Below are 21229 nucleotides of genomic sequence, written 5' to 3'. Positions count from 1 at the left end.
AGGGGACGGGGGCCCTGGAGTCAGGGGGCCCTGAGATCATCCTCAGTCCTGGAACCCCAGGGTAAAATTACTAAATTTCGGCTGCAGTGCCATCTGCAAATGGGTGCACCACCGTCTCCTCGCAGGGCTGTATGTAAACGCAGTAGTGTCAGTGAGGTGCCAGGCACGATTCGGGCGCAAAGGACACTCCCTGTGAGTGGCGGCTGTTGCCTTCTAAAGAGCTGCATTCACTCTGACTTGTTTATGCAGGCTGAGTGTTCAGTCTGCAGGGAGATCAAGATGGAAGGTTCATTCCTACTTTGTTTTGGGGGACAGTTCTCCCACGGTAGCTAGCCTAGGTCCCAAAACGCAGACATGACACGTGACTGATGGAACTCGGGTCATATTATGTATTCTTAATGAAAAACAGGGATGTCCAGCATTTACCATTATAATGTAAATATAACCCTCACCTTCTGTCTGAATCCCCCCAACTCCAGACCTCAGCCATCTCTGCTATTTCTGGGCCAGAGTTCCTGTTTCCATGGGAACTCTGCCTGGCTGGATGGGGAAGTGGGGCAGCCCAAGAGCTCATGTACAGACAGGCTGGCAAGAAGCACAGAGGGGACCTTTAGACCTCTACCCCAGGCAACATCACCAGGACAGACCTGCGGTCTCATATGCCCCACACACAACTGGACAGACCCTTTCACGTCCTGAAATGCCCGCATCCCTCCTCGCATTCCATCCTGCTGGAAGCCTGCACAGGACTCAGAGTCCTCTGCGCTGCCAGGAGGGCCAGGACACAGAGGGGAGCCTGGGACCGAATGCTCAGACCAGTCAGAATCATCTGAGAGTGAGGAAGGACGAATTTTCTTCAAAGGCGGTTTGGTTTCTCTGCTTTCACAGAAGGGTGGGCACAGGGTGGCACATGGCAGAAAATAGGGCCTTCCTGCCCACCATGCCCACCCAGCCCCTCCCCCACCCCCAGCTTCCCAGCGTACATGACAGGGGACTCTGGCGTGCAGTTGAACGGCTCAGCCTCCCTTACCCTTTGCCACACTTGGGGTTCGGGTTGTCGGAGAGGAACATGGGCAGGAACCTCATGAAGTCTGCGCCCTGAGGTCTCTGCTTGCCCTCTGGAGTCAGCGGCCGGCAGCGGACACAGGTAGGGTTGACCACTGTACAAACAGGTAGAGGACCCAAGTGAGAAGGACAGGTGTCTAGATTAAAACATTTTAAAATAATGATAAAGAAATGGCGGGAGTTCTTCTCCTGAATCTGCTGATCCAAAAGCTTCAAACACGTGATCTCTGTAGTCTAATGAAGTGGAAGTCCCATTTTCCCCTAACATAGGCTGTACAAATTTCCTTCCCCGAAGCAGATTGCCTGCTTTAAGGACAACCTCAGTATGTTATTACCAGAGCACAGCGCTTCCATGTTTTTATGAAGAAAATTCCAGGACAGCCTCAACAGTCTTATAAAACCATAGGGCAATAGTGATAAACAAAAGAAAGCAGGCCCGTGACAAGCTACAGCCAGATAGCAATCAAGAGAGGCCGTCGGCGTCACTGGGAAAAGATAGGAAACCTGAAAACCAGAGTCCCCTGACCCGGTTCAGCCTGCAGCCCCATGGCGGGCAGGAGACGGGACAATGGGGCGTCTCCAGAGTGGACGACGGAGGAAGGGGACACGGACAGGGGGATGAGACCCAGTGACAGCCAATAAAAACAGGTGGAAGTGGAGGGGACATGCAAATGATCTTTAAACAATAAGCTTAAAATTTTTCAGAAAAGAGGGAAAGATCTAGAAGGGTCAAGTACCCGACGCATTGCAGAACTGCTCCGTGCTGTTGTAGATGCGACAGCAAGAAGATTGAGGCTTGACCCAGTCAAAGTAATCGTCAATCCAGGACGACGGGGCAAAGCCTATCCGGGTGCTAGAGAACAGGAGAGAAAGGGTTACGGATGCCCCCATGAGGAGGAAGTCTCCAGTTTCAGTCCCTTTTCTTGAAATTCAGAACTTCCTTTTCTAGACCTTCTCATTCCACCCAGTCAGAAGACAAACCACATTAGTACTTAATGGGAAAGACTTCCTTATATAAGGCGGTCCTGCTATATTTAAAATGGACAACTAACAAAGATAGCACATGGAACTCTGCTCAACGTTATGTGGCAGCCTCGATGGGAGAGGGTTTTAGGGGAGAATGGATACATGTACACGTATGGCTGAGTCCCTTCACTGTTCTCCTGAATCCATCACAACATTGTTAATTGACTACATCCTAAGACAAAATGTTTTGGTGTTAAAAAATAAAATGGTTGTTGCTTAAACCAAAAAAAGGCTAATTAGCCCTTTGAGAGGTTTTGCTCATGTCAAGCTAGATTCAGCCTGCATTCTGCAAGACAGACTTTCCAGAAAAGCTGTCTTCAGAGAGAGGCGTGAGGCCCAGGTGCCCGTCCGCAGCTGGGGTACTCACTAGCTGTCCAGCTGGGCGGCCGTGAAGACCTGCTGCACCAGCGAGTCGTTGTTGCAGCCGAGGCCCCCGCACACCATGTTCTGCCCCTTCGTGGACGTGTAGTCGTGGCCCTCCTCCAGCACGAAGTACACAGGTGGGCCTGCGTGCAGGTACTGATTCAGGGACTGGAAGTAATCCGTCACGTAGGAGTCCTGAGAGGGAGAGAGCGTGGACGACGGGACACGGCGTGAACATCCTGCCAGCCGAGACGCCTCCAGCCCAGGTTCCTGAGTCCCTCCACAGCCGGCACCCCTCCCCACCCTGGGCCCAGGGGCTTCTCCCGTCGGTCCCACCCTTAGGAGGGCACCTCATAAGGTCAAGACCGGCTGCTCACATTCTGTAGCGGTGCCCAAGGCCTGAGCACTCAGAAGGCCCAGGTTAGTGGGCAGAGCCCCAGGGCAGTCCCTGTGACGTGGGAGAGCCTGCCAGCACCTGTGTTCAGAAGCCGGCAGAGGCCGAAACGACCGTGTGTGTTTGGGAAGATGTATTCACTGCGGGCCAAACAAGTTAGAATGAAAGAAAAAGCATCTTACATCCGGCATTGAAAGAGACTGATCCAATCCGATCTCTACTTTGTTCAGGACTGCGATACTGAACGACAGCACACCCACAAATACTGCCACCTGGAATGAGAAGTGAGTTACAGAGGCAGAGCTGTCAGGAGCGGAATAACATAACCACTTCTCTGGTGGTGCAGTGGTAAAGCACCTGCCTGCCAATGCAGGGGACATGGGTTCGATCCCTGGCCCAGGAAGACCCCACATGCCTCAGAGCAACTAAGCCTGTGTGTCACAACTACTGAGCCCGCATTCTGCGATGAGAGAAGCCCCTGCAGTGAGAAACCCACGCACCGCAAGCGGACGGTAGCCCTCTGCCCACCACAAGCAGGGAAAGCCCTCGAGCAGAAATAACGGTCCAGCGCGGCCAAAAATGAATTAAAAAAAACATAAACAGATGAACATAAACAGATCTTAAACACACAAAACAGGACTCTCCTAAACTGAAAAGCAGGACTCTCCTAAACTGAAAAGCAAGTTTAAATGACATACTAATAAAACAAGGAGTCCGGGGCAGTAGCTGAAGTCACGGTCTTTAGAGCCAAACCACCCGATTCAAATCCCAGTTCTGCCTCTGACAAGCTGAGTGACCCTGGGGCAGTCATTTAACCTCTCTGAACTTCTATTTCCTTCTCAATAAAACAGGAAAAATTAGACTTGTAGCATCAGATAGTTTTGCGAATTACGTGAGAAAACTCTAGGAATAATCAATCCATAAGTTAGTGCAGCACCCTGTACTGACCACAGTACCAGACCAAGTATTCAATAAATGTTAAATATTTCTATTACCGGAATGAATTTACGCTTTTAGCAGAGACATGATACGCTATCGCTATTGGGTATATCCAGCATGGAAACTATGAAACGCTCCTACTGAGCTGCTGGGAACAAGGGACAGTACAGGGAGGGAGAGGGCAGGGTGGGTGGGTGGGTGTGTGTGTGTGTGTGTGTGTGGCAGGGTGTGTGTGTGTGTGGCAGGGTGTGTGTGGCAGGGTGTGTGTGTGTGTGTGGCAGGGTGTGTGTGGCAGGGTGTGTGTGGCAGGGTGTGTGTGACACTGAAGGTGAGGACAAGAGTGATGAGACAGATTTATTATCTCGGCGACCGTGCTGCTTATACAAATCTGCAACAGGTGAGAGCCTGACAGAAGTAGACACACACACTGTGCCAGTGTCAAGCTCTCGGTTTTGATACTCAACTACAATTACGTAAGACCGGGGGAGGAGGCTGGGCAAAGAGCAGCAGGTTCCTCTCTGTGCTACTCTGTCACTTTCTAAGAATCTGTAATAATTTTTTAAAAAAAACCCCAAAGCCCCCAAAACTCCTGTTTCTATTGACTGCTAAAAATGTGTTATATATTTGTACATATCTGCTATGGCTTTTTTTTTTTGGCCACACCACACAGCATGAGGGATTTTAGTTCCCCAACCAGGGACTGAGCCCACGCCCCCTGCAGTGGAAGCAGAGTCCTAACCACTGGACCGCCAGCGAAGTCCCATGCACTCTCGTGTGTATACTTAACAGCTGTCGGCACCCTTCCCAAGGTGACTTCTCAGAAGGCAGGTGACGAGTCTGTTTGGGGACACCACGACAGACAGGCTCGTACCACGAGGGGCCGCATCCAGTCCTTGAGCAGAAGCGGCGCGTAGGAGTTTCTGAAGAAGCGGAACAAGCAGCTCTCGGAGGCCTGGATGCCCGCGTCGTCTGCCGCCCCCCCGACACAGCAGAGAACGTCCAGCTGGTTCTTCTGAGGGGGCCAAGGGAGACAGAGGTCACCCTCCGGCTGCCTCAGCCAGACTCCAGACTCAAAGGAAACAGGCTGCTGTCCTGATGACCACTTACCTCTTGCCGCTTAATGTCCAAACCCAGGAGGCTCACGAAGCAGGTGATCTGCAGGAGGAAGTCGATGAGGACTGCCATGCCCGCGAAGAGAGAGAACGTGTGCACGGCCGGCATCACAGACAGGCCTCCTGCGGGGACAGGACAGAGGTCACATCCTCCCCGGCTGAGGGTACACAACCTCACACGCATGTGCACGGATGAACACGAGGCCCCAGAGCAGCCAAGCCCACGAGGAGACCCCCACCTCCCGCTCCCAAAGGCACTTTGTCTGCGGGTGTCACACCAGGACCACCCTGGGAGTTAAAAACAGATTCCAGGGACCTGATCCATCCCACTTTATCAAAACGATGGAAATTCAACCCTAATTCTACTCTTCAGAATTCTAGGGCCCCATCTAACACGCTCTCTGAGCAAACGCATGCACATCAGCATCTGAGAACCATTAACACAGGTCACTGCTTATGGGATCTGTTGTGATTCAGTCCACAGGAGGGACGGTATTTCAGTCTCTAGGTTTAGTTACAATCAGATGAGGGTGCTGCCTGTAAGCATCCTCTAGGCTACTAAGACTCAGAAACTGAACACTGCCCGCCCACGGGCCACACGTATATCAACCCATTTTGTGTGTATGCTGTATGTACACTCAGTCACTCAGTAGTGTCCAGCTCTTTGCAACCTCTTGGACTGCAGCCCGCCAGGCTCCTGTGTCCGTGGGATTCTCCAGGTAAGAATACTGGAGTGGGCTGCCATTTCCAATTCCAGTATCAGAAATTTAAAAAAAACATAAGGAGCCAATATTTAACAATGAGAGTCACAGCGTCACTTGAGCGGGGAAAAAAAAAAAAAAACAAACTCTAGATTCACAACGTTGCTTAAGAAAACTGACCCTGATAGCACTGGGCTGGCCTCTTATAAACAGGAGCCACGGGGTCCCCCCGACCCCCAACTCCTCCTGTCCTCACAAAGTCACTCCAACCTTAAAGCCCAGGGTCAGCTGCTGTCACCAACACACTTGGCTGGCTTTCTAGAAAGCAAGGAAGTAACTTTTTGGCGCCCACATCTATCAGAAGGAGCCACAGGGCCCAGGCCCCACAGTGTGCTGCTTCGTGGAAGTGGAGGAGGACGTGCGCTAATGGTGCAGGAGTCCGAAGACCATGCACGCGCCATCCCTCCTGCGGCCCCTTGTAAGGCGTCTGGGGGCCCCTGGAGACTTTTCCACTTGTGACCACAGACTGTGTGTCTTCCCTGGACTTACGGGGCAATCCTAGCCGGCGTCCTGTGCAGAGGACGTGGCCAGCGTTCTCTTACTACACACCAGACACGGGGCAGGGAGGGGCCTACTGGATTTCTCCATGTGAAGAAGACAGGAACGCTGGGTTGTGTTTCAGCTCGTGGCTCCTTGTACAGAAGGAAGATTCGAGACCCTCTGCTCAGTCACAAGGGTGCTTCCCCATGAACTGAGTGTGCTGAGGAGGAAGACCGCCCTCAGGAACAGGGGTACACACCTCGAGGGCTAATGCCTGTGACTGTGGAGTTGCTGCTGGGAGCACTGTGCTGGGAGGACTCGTGGCTGTGCAAGGCTGCTATTTTCAAATCCCAGCACTCACCAGAGCTGCCCAAAAGGGGAAGGGACAGGAGCCCTAGGTATCTGAACCAACCACATCAACACCATCCCAAAACAACGTGAGAGAACACGCTTGCTAATGGTGCCCAAGGTTACTGCCACCGATCCTCTTCGTGGTCCACTCTGATACATTACAATTACAGATACAGCTTAACAAAGGAAGAACGCAGAGGGGCGTACTGATACACCCAGGCTCAGCACACCACTGAGCTGGCCGAATTCTGAGAGTAATTTACCTAAGAAAAACGCTACCGTCTCTGCGAAGGATGAGAGGAACATGCTGGGAGCCACTTCTCCCAGGACCCGGCCCACCTGTTGGTCGAGGGTTTCCCCTTGAAGACGTTCATCTCTCTTAAAAATAAAAAAAAAGTGAAACATGCAACACTGACATTTCTCAATTACAATGCCACCTCTTTGCTTCTTGGCTGCCTTGTGTTAGCTTGATCATAAAGAAAAATGACTGGCAACATCTACTTTTTTATAAACCTTATACAATAAAGAGGTGCAGACCCCAAACTTTTCATGTTGATTCATTCAGGGTATTTCTGAAGCCCAGAGACAAGGGAACAGGTGAGAGGCTAAAGGAAGGATTGAATCAGGTTATCAGGAAAATACATGCAACATAGGCTGCAAGTGGCTGAACCTTTAAATAACACTCCTAGGTGCCATGGGGCCTCTGCCCAGGTAAGGCCTGCAGGACAGGGATCCTGGGAGAACCAACGGACTGACAGCATCTTCTACATCAGGTCGTATGTGACCTTTTGCCTTTTAATAGCACTTTTTCAAGTCTTTCCTTCTTCTACACTGTGTTGAATCATTTTAATAGCTGCTGTGCCAAAAATATTTTCCACAAGTGTATTAGCACTTTTTGCATGCATGCTGCATGTTTTTAAATTCTCACTTTGTATCTATGCCACCAAACAAAGAGAAGGGTCTTATACTTCCTGGTCTCAAAGGGTCCAGAACAAGCACCAATAAGCAAGCACTCAGAGGCGTGGGAATGAAGCCTCCACGCGTCACGCTCACAGGACCCTGCGTGGAGCCAGCATGCGTGCATGGGGAGCCTGGTAATAAGCAAGCACTCAGAGGCGTGGAAATGAAGCCTCCACGTGTCACGCTCACAGGACCCTGCGTGGAGCCAGCATGCGTGCATGGGGAGCCTGGTAATAAGCAAGCACTCAGAGGCGTGGAAATGAAGCCTCCACGTGTCACGCTCACAGGACCCTATGTGGAGCCAGCATGCGTGCATGGGGAGCCTGGTAATAAGCAAGCACTCAGAGGCATGGAAATGAAGCCTCCACGTGTCATGCTCACAGGACCCTGCGTGGAGCCAGCATGCGTGCATGGGGAGCCTGGTAATAAGCAAGCACTCAGAGGCGTGGAAATGAAGCCTCCACGTGTCACGCTCACAGGACCCTGCGTGGAGCCAGCATGCGTGCATGGGGAGCCTGGTAATAAGCAAGCACTCAGAGGCGTGGAAATGAAGCCTCCACGTGTCACGCTCACAGGACCCTGCGTGGAGCCAGCATGCGTGCATGGGGAGCCTGGTAATAAGCAAGCACTCAGAGGCATGGAAATGAAGCCTCCACATGTCATGCTCACAGGTACCCTGTGTGGAGCCAGCATGCGTGCACGGGGAGCCTGGTAATAAGCAAGCACTCAGAGGCATGGAAATGAAGCCTCCACGTGTCATGCTCACAGGTACCCTGTGTGGAGCCAGCATGCGTGCACGGGGAGCCTGGTAATAAGCAAGCACTCAGAGGCATGGAAATGAAGCCTCCACGTGTCATGCTCACAGGTACCCTGCGTGGAGCCAGCATGCGTGCATGGGGAGCCTGGTAATAAGCAAGCACTCAGAGGCATGGAAATGAAGCCTCCACGTGTCATGCTCACAGGTACCCTGCGTGGAGCCAGCATGCGTGCATGGGGAGCCTGGTAATAAGCAAGCACTCAGAGGCATGGAAATGAAGCCTCCACGTGTCATGCTCACAGGTACCCTGCGTGGAGCCAGCATGCGTGCATGGGGAGCCTGGTAATAAGCAAGCACTCAGAGGCATGGAAATGAAGCCTCCACGTGTCATGCTCACAGGTACCCTGTGTGGAGCCAGCATGCGTGCATGGGGAGCCTGGTAATAAGCAAGCACTCAGAGGCATGGAAATGAAGCCTCCACGTGTCATGCTCACAGGTACCCTGCGTGGAGCCAGCATGCGTGCATGGGGAGCCTGGTAATAAGCAAGTACTCAGAGGCATGGAAATGAAGCCTCCACGTGTCATGCTCAAAGGACCCTGCGTGGAGCCAGCATGCGTGCATGGGGAGCCTGGTAATAAGCAAGCACTCAGAGGCATGGAAATGAAGCCTCCACGTGTCATGCTCACAGGTACCCTGTGTGGAGCCAGCATGCGTGCACGGGGAGCCTGGTAATAAGCAAGCACTCAGAGGCATGGAAATGAAGCCTCCACGTGTCATGCTCACAGGTACCCTGCGTGGAGCCAGCATGCGTGCATGGGGAGCCTGGTAATAAGCAAGCACTCAGAGGCATGGAAATGAAGCCTCCACGTGTCATGCTCACAGGTACCCTGCGTGGAGCCAGCATGCGTGCATGGGGAGCCTGGTAATAAGCAAGTACTCAGAGGCGTGGAAATGAAGCCTCCACGTGTCATGCTCACAGGTACCCTGTGTGGAGCCAGCATGCGTGCATGGGGAGCCTGGTAATAAGCAAGCACTCAGAGGCATGGAAATGAAGCCTCCACGTGTCATGCTCACAGGTACCCTGCGTGGAGCCAGCATGCGTGCATGGGGAGCCTGGTAATAAGCAAGTACTCAGAGGCATGGAAATGAAGCCTCCACGTGTCATGCTCACAGGACCCTGCGTGGAGCCAGCATGCGTGCATGGGGAGCCTGGTAATAAGCAAGCACTCAGAGGCATGGAAATGAAGCCTCCATGTGTCATGCTCACAGGTACCCTGTGTGGAGCCAGCATGCGTGCACGGGGAGCCTGGTAATAAGCAAGCACTCAGAGGCATGGAAATGAAGCCTCCACGTGTCATGCTCACAGGTACCCTGCGTGGAGCCAGCATGCATGGGGAGCCTGGTACCTGGTCAGACGCTGTGAGGCTCTGAGACATACCTGGTAGGTCTGGACCAGGATGAAGATGTTGTCCACCCCCACAGCCAGCACGAGGAATGGGATGACTTCTATCACAATGAGGGTGAGGGGGACCCCGATGTAGCTGAAGATGCCCAAGGAGCAGGCCACTGAGCTCAACACAATCAGGACACCGGCAATGCCCAGGGAGATTTTCGAATCCACCTGGAGATACCACAAAGACATAAATCATCATTTAGTGTTTTCTGTCCTGTTCCTAACAGGTCCTCGCTTTCACCTTTTTACATGCTTATTGCCCATCCAGATTTAAACGTACAGTTCAAGGTTTGAGAGAAGACATGAACAGTTGTCTAGGTCTTCCTGAGCCACATATTTCATGAGCCTACATTCTTAGGTGATGGCAAATTAGGGGGGAAAAAAATGAATTAGGTGAAATAAATTTTAAGTTGAAGATAAAAATTTGGAAGTAAAGAAAACAAGGGCAGGAAGCAGAAAATGTGACAGTTAAAACACTGACAACCTCCAGTTAGGACTCCATGATTCCATTGCAGGGGGAATGGTCGGGGAACGAAGACTCCAAATGCCAGATGCTGAGTCGTATGGCCAAAAAACAAAAAAACCACAGGACAATTTAAGGCAGTTCTGAACATAATGAACTAGGATTGCTGCTGCTGCTGCTAAGTCGCTTCAGTCGTGTCCGACTCTGTGCGACCCCAAAGACGGCAGCCCACCAGGCTCCCCCGTCCCTGGGATTCTCCAGGCAAGAACACTGGAGTGGGTTGCCAATTCCTTCTCCAATTCACGAAAGTGAAAAGTGAAAGTGAAGTCGCTCAGTTGTGTCTGACTCTTAGCGACCCCATGGGCTGCAGCCTTCCAGGCTCCTCCATCCATGGAGTTTTCCAGGCAAGAGTACTGGAGTGGGGTGCCATTGCCTTAGAGGCAAAAACATGACATCATGCTATGTACTGCCATTTCTCTCTCTCTCTCTCTCACACACACACACACACACACCCACTTACCAGAAGCCTGCGACAGCTTTTGATATGCCCCAAGGCTATGGAAATATATAAAAACATGACGCAATAGCTGATCAGAACAGTGAACACATCACTGTTACTTTCACGGTTTAGTTCATCTTCAATGCTTCGTTCAGCCTTAAAAGAAATGGTCAGATTTGGATTCTCGTAGTTTTGCACAAAATTAATGAACCTAAAAGGGTAAGCAAAATTTTATTCTGTTAGTTAAAAACTGAGTGACAGCTTAGTGAGGAACTTCTTCCTAACTTTTAGGACACAAAAGCCACACTTAACCCTTCTCCCTCATGAGAACTTTCTATACTCGCCAGATGACAAAGTTCCAGATATGCTGAGTTTTCTACCACTTAAAACAAGCTGGGACCAAGTTTAAAAACTACTTCATAGTCTCATTTCATTTTTTACTAAGAATGATTTCTAAGTGCAGTGTATTATAATATAGATAGATGCTCATGGAACAAAAATTTTTTTAATTGATCTCAGAGTCAATGCAATCCCTATCAGTATCCTAGCTGATTTCTTTACAGAAAGACAGATGGACTCTAAAATTCTTATGGAATTGCAAGGGGCCTGCTGCTGCTGCTGCTAAGTCGCTCAGTCGTGTCCGACTCTGTGCGACCCCAGAGACGGCAGCCCACCAGGCTCCGCCGTCCCTGGGATTCTCCAGGCAAGAACACTGGAGTCAGAACAGCCAAAATGTTTTTCAAGAAGAACAAAGTAGGAGAATTCACGCTCCATAATTTCAAACTTACTACAAACCAACAGTAATCAAGTCAGTGTGGTTACCAGCGTAAGGACAGGCATACAGGACAAAGGATCAGAACTAAGAGTCCAGAAATACGCCAAATATTTTCACCTAATTTTCAATAAAGGTGGCAAGGCTATCAATGGGGGGAAAGAATAATCTTTTCAACAAATGGTATGGGACAACTGGACATGCACATGCAAATGAACGCAGTGCATTTACATTCAATATGCAAACTCATATCATATACAAAGAACTCAATGGATCAAAGACCTAAATGTAAGAGCTAAATCCATGACTGTCAGATGAATACATAGGTGCAAACTTCCAGGTCCCTGGGTTATGACATGGTTTCTTAGCTATGACACTAAAACTATGAGTAACAAAAGAGAAGACAGATGAATTGGACTTTATAAAAATTAAAAACGTTTATGTTTCAGAAGACGCCATTAAGAAAGCAAAAACACAGACCAGAGAAAAGGAGAAGGTATTTGGAAATCATAGATCTGATAAAGGATTTACAGAATATTTAAGAATTCTTCTAATTCGATAATAAAAACATAAACAACCCAGTCAAAAAATGGGCAAAGGATATGAACAAACATTTCTCCAAGAAAGTTAATACAAATGGGCATCAGTGCATGAAGAGGTATTCGAATTCATTAGTCACCAGGGAAATGCAAATCAAAACCGCAGTGAGGGAATTCCCTGGTGGTCCCGTGCTGAGGACTTCGTGCTTTCACAGCCAGGCTCGGGTTCAAGCCCTGGTTGGGGAACAAAGAACCCATAAGCTGCACAGTGTGGACAAAAAAAAAAAAAAAAACAACTGCAATGAGATATCAGTTCATATCCACTAGGATAGCTAGAATCAAAAAAGTCAAATAACAAGTGCTGGCGAGGGGTGGAAAATGTGAATGCTCCCTGCATGCCGGTGGGATGCAGAATGGTGCAGTCACTTGGTTTTTTGGCTGCACTGCACAGCATGGGGGATCTGAGCTCCCTAACCCTCGGGAGAGCAGTCTAAAGCACTGGCCCACGAGGGAAGATCCACTGGGGCAGTCAGTTTGGGAAAAAAGTCTGGCAGCTCCTCAGGGTTACCGTATGAGCAAGCAAGTCTACTCCTAGGTGTATGCCAACCAAGAGAGAGGAAAACGCATTCACACAAAGAGAGGAATGGAGGCATGTTCACACAAAACTTGCATGTGAATGCTTATAGCATTATTCCTAATGGTCAAAGGTGGTGGTAAAGAATCTGCCTGCAACGCAGGGAGACCCATGTTCAAACCCTGGGTCAGGAAGATCCCCTAGAGAAGGCAATGGCTACCCACTCCACTGGAGAATTGGAGAACTGACCTGGAGGATCCCATGGACAGAGGAGCCTGGCAGGCTGCAGTCCATGGGGTCACAAAGATCAGACACAACTGAGTAACTTTCCGAGAAACAACGCACACGTTCATCAGCTGATGAGTGGATAAACAAAATGTGGTCTATCTATAGGATGGAATGATCTTCTGCCATAAAAAAGAATAAAGTGTTGACACATGCTGCAACTTGGATGAACCTTGAAAACGTTATTCTAAGTAAACGAAGCCAGATTGGAAAGCCCTCGTATGTAATTCCATCCATATAAAGTCTGGAACAGGAAAATTGATGGAGACAGAGAGTAGACTGAGGGTTATGTAGGGCCAGGTGGTAGGAGGGAAACTGCTACAGGAGATGGGATTTCTGTCTGTGGTAAAGAAAATGCTCTAAAATTGACCATGGTGATGTCTGCACACGTCGGTGAAAACACTGAAAGCTACTCAACTGTACACTTCGAATGGGTAAATTGTATGGTACATGAATATCCCAACAAAGCTGTTCAGTGTCCCATTCTCCTGGGCTCCCCTCCCCCTTCTTCAGAGGTTACATCACAGCTAACCGGTTCCTGGGTCACTTACTTGATACCCTTTCTAGGCATGGACAGCATGCATGACATATATTTGCCCAAACATGCTGACCACAGTTTTTATTTAATAATTCTTGAACCATTTATTAATACTTACCTCACTATCTTTAATGACGGCATAACATTCTACTATACTTCTCCTTACGAATACACATTTAGCTTACTCCCAGGTTTTGCTGTTAGAACATAACACAAGGAGCATTCTGCATAGATACTTGTGCATTCCTGTTGCAGGACTATGTATTTAAAGAATGTTTACAAGTAAATTTATTTATAGATTTTTTGTTTTCACAGCATCACTAGAACCAAGTGAAAAAAATGGCATGACTTAGATCTGATGTTGGTTAATTTAGTTGAACATCATATAAATGCTTTCTGCTAGCGTCCACCTTCCCGTGAGAAGAGCAGCTGGTTTACCGACCCTGTGAGCAACTCACTCTCTTTCCCAGGCCTGGGCCCTCTGGAGCTTCTCTGTATCGTTATAGTAATTATTGACAGGAAAGGTGATCACAAGGGCTGTGGCGTTATTGTAGTTTTGATCTAGAAAGGAAAAAGGGGACATCAAAAAGCAGATTACAAGCGTGCAGAAAACCAGATCAATACGAGGAGGGGAAAAATCACAAGCTGGCTAGGTGCCCGGTTTCTCATGGAGCTGAAGCTTAAACACGCCTGAGCTTGTGGAACATAATGGGGGGTCACCTGACCTGGCGCTTGTGTAGTTCAGCTAGGGAGAAAAGGGGACTCTCGAGCAAAGGTAGACGCAGTTGTCATTCCATCATCATGACTACCCAGCACGTGCTGGGTGACGATTTCAAACAAAGCGGAAAGGTGTTCGGGGAAAGTCTCTCTTCCCTCCGTTCCCATCTGTGTCTTAGCTCTCCTCCTCGCACCGTGACGGCTGCGGCCCCTACCAGCCGCAGTCCACACACACAAGCACGGGCTTCCCCTTGCCTTCCTGTTCACACAAATAGTAACACACCCTTCTGCAAATGCTGCCTTTAAACTCATATCCTGAGAATGCTGCTTTAACAGACACAGCACTTCCTTATTCTTGTTTCTGCTTATGATGTTTTCTAGTACAGTTTAACTCCACTCCAGTTGATGGATATCTTTGCAAGTTTGTTTTTTTTTTTTGGTTATAAGTAGAATTACTACAAAAATTAACCGGATATTTCTAACACATAAAATCCATATTTGTAGGATCAAATCTTACAAGTACTTAGAATCCAAAAAAAAAAAAAAAAAAAAATGTACATTTTTAGTTTGGATGGATCTCCCAAACTGCCTTCCAAAAATGCCATCCTGTTTTTCATTTCTTTATTCAACAAAGTATTTGCTGCGACCTACTGTGTGCCCGTGTTATTTTAGGGACTGTGGATACATTAATAAGCAACATAGGTTAAAAATCTCAACCTTCCTAGCGCTTATATTCTAGAACCATTTACACTCCCACCAAAATGCAGTTTGCCCATGGCAGGGTTTCATGCACACAGCGTTTTGTCAAATTCTCAGGTCTCTGCTTTACCATCTGAGCTACCACGCAAGCCCATCAGACTGTAAAGACTCTGCCTGCAATGCAAGAAACCGGGTTCGAGCCCTGAGTAGGGAAGATCCCCTGGAGGAGGAAATGGCAACTCACTCCAGCATTCTTGCCTGGGAAAACCCATCGACAGAGGAGCCTAGCAGGCTACAACAGTCCATGGGGTTTCAAAGAGCTGGACTCCACTGAGTGACTAACGCTTTGACTTTAGATCTTTGCTAATCTGTTGTCATGTAAAAGGCTGAAGTGAGAGGTGTTTCACTAGCTTGAGTAAGGTTCAGCATTTTCTCCATATAATTAAAAGCCCTTTGTACTTCTTCTCTTATTAACATGCACACGGCTCTGCCCACTTCTTTTGGGGGGCTGACCTTGTCTTTTTTCCTCAAGAGCTCTCTATGTATTAAGGAAACATTGTTATGTATACTAACTTTTTTCCTGCTCCAGTTGGCCATTTGTTTGGTTTCTTAAAATTCTATGTTTGTTCTCTACACGGGAACTTTAAATTCTCACACAGTCAAACTCATCAGGGTTTCCTTTTGTGGCTTCGCATTGTGTGTCCTGCTTAGAAATGCCTTCTCCATCTAAAAATTATTTTATAGCTCACAACATCTCCCTTCCCACCAGATAAGATGAACATCTGGCCTGTTCAACCGGCTGGAGAAAACCTGTTGAGCTGCTTATTAGGCTTCAGAAGCCAAAGCTGCCACGTGAGTTATTACCCCATCTACCTGGAGTAATCTAAGCAAAGCCCCACTGCTCCTCCCACTGGAAGTGTCTGACTCCTTAACCAACTGGTTTAGAAGGGAAAAAAAAACCTGTTTTCTTTCCCCCTATATCTCACATGTCTCTCCTCCATTATTGATGTCCTTAACCCAAGGTCCATGGACTCGTTGGGGGCTCTCTTGATGAGTTTCAAGGGTCCCATGAACTTGAAACTGAGCAACATATTATGTGGATTTAACAGTGACGCTGTTCTGGGAAAATGTCCTTAGCTATTGACAGCTTCCCAGAAAGTAACCTAAAAATGGCAAAACATCACTTCTTCCAAATGCACAACAAAACCAAAAGCCAAAGGAGATATGGTATCTGGGATGCAGTATATTGGGTAATTAATGAGTGTTTGACTGATGAAATCCTCATAATTACCACCTCAGTGTTAATGACAGAACCAAGACTGCTTTATCCAGTAAGAAGAATAAAAGCTTCTCTCACTTACCATCGTAGCCTCCAAGCACAAGCCATGGGAACACTGGGCCACCAAACGTCCCCAGGCAAGGATCGTGGAGCAAACTGGTGTCATTCAGGGAAGCAGGAGCCCTGCCAGGAATTCAGAGAACACCTTACAGTTAGAACAACCTGTACACAACACAGAGACCCAGATGTTTACACAACAGTCACGAGGCTGATTAAGAATGTGGGCCTGAGGTCCCCTTGGGTGAATGATCCAGTTCAGTATTTGCTTTGGGTTGCTGAGAGTCGCTGAGAGAGAGGCAGGTAAATACAGTGAGATGTGGCTAACATCAGCTGGTGCACAGAGGAGGGAGCTGCTAATACGTGGTGAAAGCTGTCACTATAAACAGAACTTTATGTACAGACCCGGTCTCTGAGGAGGAGGGGGAATTCACCTGCACAGGAGGAGGTGAAGGCTTCCAGGCACCATACCAGCAGGAAGAGAAGAAAAGAGACGAGGAAAGAAGAGAACAGACAGTGGCCTGAGAGACCACAGGAAGTCCTGGGTCTGCGCGTGGGGTACCCATGATGGGGGCCTCCCAAGGAGGGGATGGGGCTGGGAATAAAGAGGGAAGCAATGGAAGGAAGGGGTACGCGTCTTGACCAGTGGTTGGGGTTTTTATTCTGTCGGCACCTGGGAACAATCAAAGGAAAGGGAGATCAAGAACTGTTTGGCAAACATAACTCAGTGGCAAAGCAGAGAGAGGTCTGGAGACCAGGCAGCGATGCCAACACTGTAGGGCAGACAGACAGACAACCAGCGTTTCAGGACAGATGTCAGCTGGACTCTGGGCACACATGAAGGTTCTCATGTATAATCTAAACCACCACCCCTCAGTGCCAGGGGACGGACTCAGGCCGTGGAAGGTCAGGTCAATGCTCAGGGCTAACCAGGCTACAGGGTTGCAGCCAGAAGCCGGGTTCTGTCCACCCACAGACGTGGGGCTATGCCACCACATCGCAGGCTTGAGAGCTCATCGTGAAGTTAACATCCACAGAGTCATGTGAGGAAGAGTCCAGGGAGCCCATAAGTGGTAGGTGTTGATGCGGGTATTAACCAGGGAACGCAGGAGGCCTGTGAGTGGTTCTGGGCTGGCCGGGCTCCAGCAGGGCCTCCCTCCAGAGGACAAGCCCAGAGAAAGCTGGAAGGTGAGGAGGGAGCTGAAAGCTAGAGATGCACAGGCGTGACCACAGACCACACAGAGCCCGCCTTGCAGGAGAGGGGATGCTCCCAGTGATGTTTCCACACCTGGGCAGACCGCGCTCCCCTTGGATAATACACCCATCTCCCCTGCTACCAAAATTCTGTTTTATTTTGTAAAATAAATAACTTTTTTATTTAAATATTAAAGTTATATAATACTTTTTCTAACCGCCCCTGGCTGCCCTGTACTACCTGCCCTTCAGAGAACGCTGGTTTGGGGGCACATGGGCTACACTTATTGTTTCACAGGCTCGTGTTAATAGAGGTGACCGCCTGAGGACAGTAAACACAGCAGAAGCGCCTGGAGTCAGCCACACTCCAGTAACAACAGACGGAGCCTCAGGTCAGTGACCTGGGCCGGAAGTCAGAGCACTTGGCTATGGAGAGTGGTTAATCGAGCAGCACGTTCAAAGGTGACAGGGAGCAATCTCTCTGCTTCTGTAGTGAACGAACAGCCACAGCGGTTGTCTCAGTGGCTGAACAACTTTCTGTGGGCCAGGTCAGGCCAAGTGACGGCGTCCAGGGAGGGCAGAGAAGCGAGCGCTCCTCCTGCCACAGGGCAGGCCTAAAGGTCACCTCACAGGTCACCCCGTGTGGCTTCTCTGTGACTAACTCAAACCACAAGCTGGCCCGTATAGCCAGACAAGCCTCTGAAGCAAAGCAACCTCAGCGTTATCCCATCTAAACTGAACCGCAATCCGGCCCCCACTCCTCAAGGGGACGCCACACGTTTTGAAAAGTCAGTGTTGTGAAATCAATTTGTATTTGAAAGATAAGAAAAGGAGTTAGAGGCTTCTGTCTTTTCACCAAGAAACCAGCTCAGAAATGCTTGGGGTAGTGTGGCAGATCCAACTAGGTGTAATCCAGCTGGGAGGGAGTCAGGGGCTGGGAGGTACCTCGATGACACAAGGTGAACACTCGACCTCAGGGCCTTTGCACCTGCTGCCCGTCTACTTGGAAAGCTCTTCCCCAACTCTCACAGGCTCCCTCTGTTCCCCTCCGCTGAGCAGGCTCCGCTGCACTTGGAATGGCACCTCCCCTGCAAGCCCACCCTTGCCCCGCTTCCTTCTCCCATGGCATCGCCTGGACCTGGCGCTGCCTCGACCTGGCATCAGGCCGAGTATCGCTTCACCCTGAGGGTCCTGCTGTTTGCTCCCTGCCGGGGCTCTAGCACCTACAGCGGTGTGTGGCCACGGCAGCTGTCACCTGCTGGAGGGACGGAGGAAGGACCACCCCCACCACGTACCGGACACAGTAGAGGAAGTGCGTGTGGTAATCTGCATACACGAAGAAGTCATCCCCGACTTGATGGTCCAGCACAGAGTGGCTGTTCTGGAAGTAGTTCAGCACACTCAGGATGGTGCAGTTCTGGTTGTATGGCGAGAGGGGCGCCACGCAGATGTCCCGCAGGGTCACAGTCTCGTTGTTGTAAGAAGCAGTGATGCTCTCGATGGCGGTTTGTAAGTCAAGGACCTGAAAGAGGATTTTTTAAAATAAACAAAGCCAGAAATACATCGGTTTTCCCTCAGATGCTGATTAACTCTTACTGCTCTCGGGGGGATGGGGGTTAGAGGATAAAAGAGTCTTTGGGGAAATTCCTTCCTGAGACAGGGCAGAAGACTGAGATAAATGAGGATGAAAATATTTTTAAGTTTACTATAATTTTGCTGAGGATCAGCAAACTGGGGCACTCATTGAGAGGGGGAGGGGACACCACGGCAGGCCACATCCCAGCGCAGGACACACCAACATGTGCCCTCCCACCTGGAGAAACAGTGACCACGAAGGGGAGCCCAGGGTCATCTGCTGGGTCTTCCTGACAGGCCCTCCCATCCCCAACAACCACCACCTCGCTCCATACTATGCTTATTTACGTATATTCCTGTTATTTTCTAGTAGCGAATACAAATACACTGCAGGAGGTAAATGACAACGTGTGCACCTTTTGCAACAAGCTGGGAGAAAGCGACGGTCACCGGGTGCAAAAGATTCTATTAGACTCTTGGGAACATGCTGATGTTTTCTCAAGCTATCAGACATTCTGTAGGGCAAGAGCAATGTTGAGGGGAAAAAGTATGCAAATGTACAACTGTTCAGTAAGAAATAAGTGGGAGGCAGTTAATTTACAGATTGCTCTCCAGGGCGAGTGTGGGAAGGGAGGATGGGCAGATTTAAAGGACTCTGTGGGAGCAAGGGGTGGATCTTATTCCAAACGCAAGCCGGGAGTCCACATTCAGGCAGTGACAAGGTCATTCCTGCAGTTGCGGGGTGGGGGCGGGGGACAGTCCGCAGTGACCCAGCAGCCCCTCCAAGGTCTCCAGGACCACACAGGAAGTTTTATCCCTTTGGATCCTGGTGTATTACTTTTCAATTACTAGCGGAAAAAAAATTATTAAGTTCCTAAGGTGAATATATTAATAAATACATTCTGTTTCAATAGAAACATGCTCTTCTCAATTTCAAGCAAGACCTACTGTATGAAATAAATACAAAAGTGGTCTACAGTAAATTTTTCATTAAGTTCAACACTGATCACTTTTTTGAAAGTAAGTGAAAAGTGTCTTATCATTAAGGTTTACTAGATAAACCATCACACTCAGCCCGAAACCCACATCAAGTGAACTGGTCAAAAGCTAGCCCGGTGCCGGGTTCCTGGGAAGTAGCTTCTGCCAAGAGCCGACTACCTGGTGCAGAATGTCTACAGCAAGGGGAGGCCCAAAGGGCACGTCGGCTCCCGAGGGGTAGGGCTCGTATATGTGCGGCGGGGTGTGGGGGGCCCTGATGATGAGCTGCTCGGTGCGGAAGAAGGGCCCGAAGTGCGTGTCAAAGTACTCCTTCTCCAGGCGCGCCTGGCTGCCGGGGGCCGACCAGAGGTCCACCGGGTCGGTTGTGACCTGGATGAACACCAGGCCTGAGGAACAGGCGGCGATGAAGGCCACGGAGAAGAACACGACACAGCCGGGGTGCCTCACGCAGAAGGAGCCCCACCATTCGAAGAGCCGCCGCAGATGAGCCTCGAAGGCGGCACCCAGAGGGTCACAGCAGGTTGGCCCCCCTGGAAGAGCAGGAGAGGAAGGGAGGGTGAAGGTTAAGAGCCAAGCCATTCCTGAAAGTCGGAACAGGGAGAGTGTTAGCTACCACTGCATGCGGCGAGACTCACAGCCACACAGGGACACCCAGGGACGTGCATGAGACCGTCCCCCACCCTGCCCAGCTACCTGTCTGCTGGAGAAGCGGCCCTGCCCACAGTGACCACCAGCCCCTCCCCGAGAGGTACAGAACTCATACATAAGCCTCGGAAAAGCCAAGTGCTCTGAGCATTCCAGCCAAAGCAGTTCCCTCCAACTGTTCCTGCACCACTGCTCTCACCCCAGGCCAGGATCACTCTACAGATATTATGAACCAGGCGATTCCCATCCGCCACCCCATTTCCAGCTGTCAGGGCCGCAAACAGAGGGACTCTGTCTCCATCACAGCCATGTCCCCAGCACGAGCTCAGTGCCGCTCCCGGAAGAGGCGCGTCAACATTAAAGAAAGAAACACTCTCCTGCCAACGGTGCCAACCCTTTTACTTAAGTACAAATGTGCCTACCTTTGCCACTGGCGTTTATAGAGAAAGGTATATTGCCATCAATGGGGGTAAACTCAGAGACAAAATACCGTTTTCTGAAAGATAAAAGCACATAAGTCATGTTAGTGGACTTCAGCATCATGAGACTGTTCTTGACGGTCCCACAACCCTATTAAAAGCTTATTTCCTCATCCTGTTTGCTTCCTTCCTAACTGGTCTCTTCCTTTCCCGAAGTTCCCTTGCTCCGAGCCTCTCTGCTCACTAGTCTCAGGGGAAAATTTAAGAAGGTATTAAGAAGATAATTTCACCTTGCAGCCCTCACTCACATTTA

General features: G+C 49.6%; 1 protein-coding gene across 1 annotated transcript in view; it reads right to left on the bottom strand.

Moving 5' to 3' along the window:
- Positions 1–21229, bottom strand: part of NPC1 (NPC intracellular cholesterol transporter 1) — a 47330-nt gene that overhangs the window by 5144 nt on the left and 20957 nt on the right. The window contains exons 7-20 of the mRNA XM_019986712.2: positions 20920–20993; positions 20012–20382; positions 18574–18800; positions 16110–16210; positions 13791–13893; positions 10646–10835; positions 9648–9830; positions 6755–6869; positions 4895–5022; positions 4659–4799; positions 3031–3120; positions 2459–2649; positions 1803–1918; positions 1031–1160 (exon numbers count right to left, since the gene is read on the bottom strand). Of these exons, the coding sequence (XP_019842271.2) occupies positions 1031–1160; positions 1803–1918; positions 2459–2649; positions 3031–3120; positions 4659–4799; positions 4895–5022; positions 6755–6869; positions 9648–9830; positions 10646–10835; positions 13791–13893; positions 16110–16210; positions 18574–18800; positions 20012–20382; positions 20920–20993 (2160 nt within the window). The remainder of the gene's footprint in view (positions 1–1030; positions 1161–1802; positions 1919–2458; positions 2650–3030; positions 3121–4658; positions 4800–4894; positions 5023–6754; positions 6870–9647; positions 9831–10645; positions 10836–13790; positions 13894–16109; positions 16211–18573; positions 18801–20011; positions 20383–20919; positions 20994–21229) is intronic.

The sequence above is a fragment of the Bos indicus genome, chromosome 24 (genome assembly GCF_029378745.1).
Source record: "Bos indicus isolate NIAB-ARS_2022 breed Sahiwal x Tharparkar chromosome 24, NIAB-ARS_B.indTharparkar_mat_pri_1.0, whole genome shotgun sequence".
Taxonomy (NCBI): Eukaryota; Metazoa; Chordata; class Mammalia; order Artiodactyla; family Bovidae; genus Bos; species Bos indicus.
The sequence above is the reverse complement of the archived record's forward strand: the minus strand, read 5'-3'. Positions and strand labels throughout refer to the sequence as shown.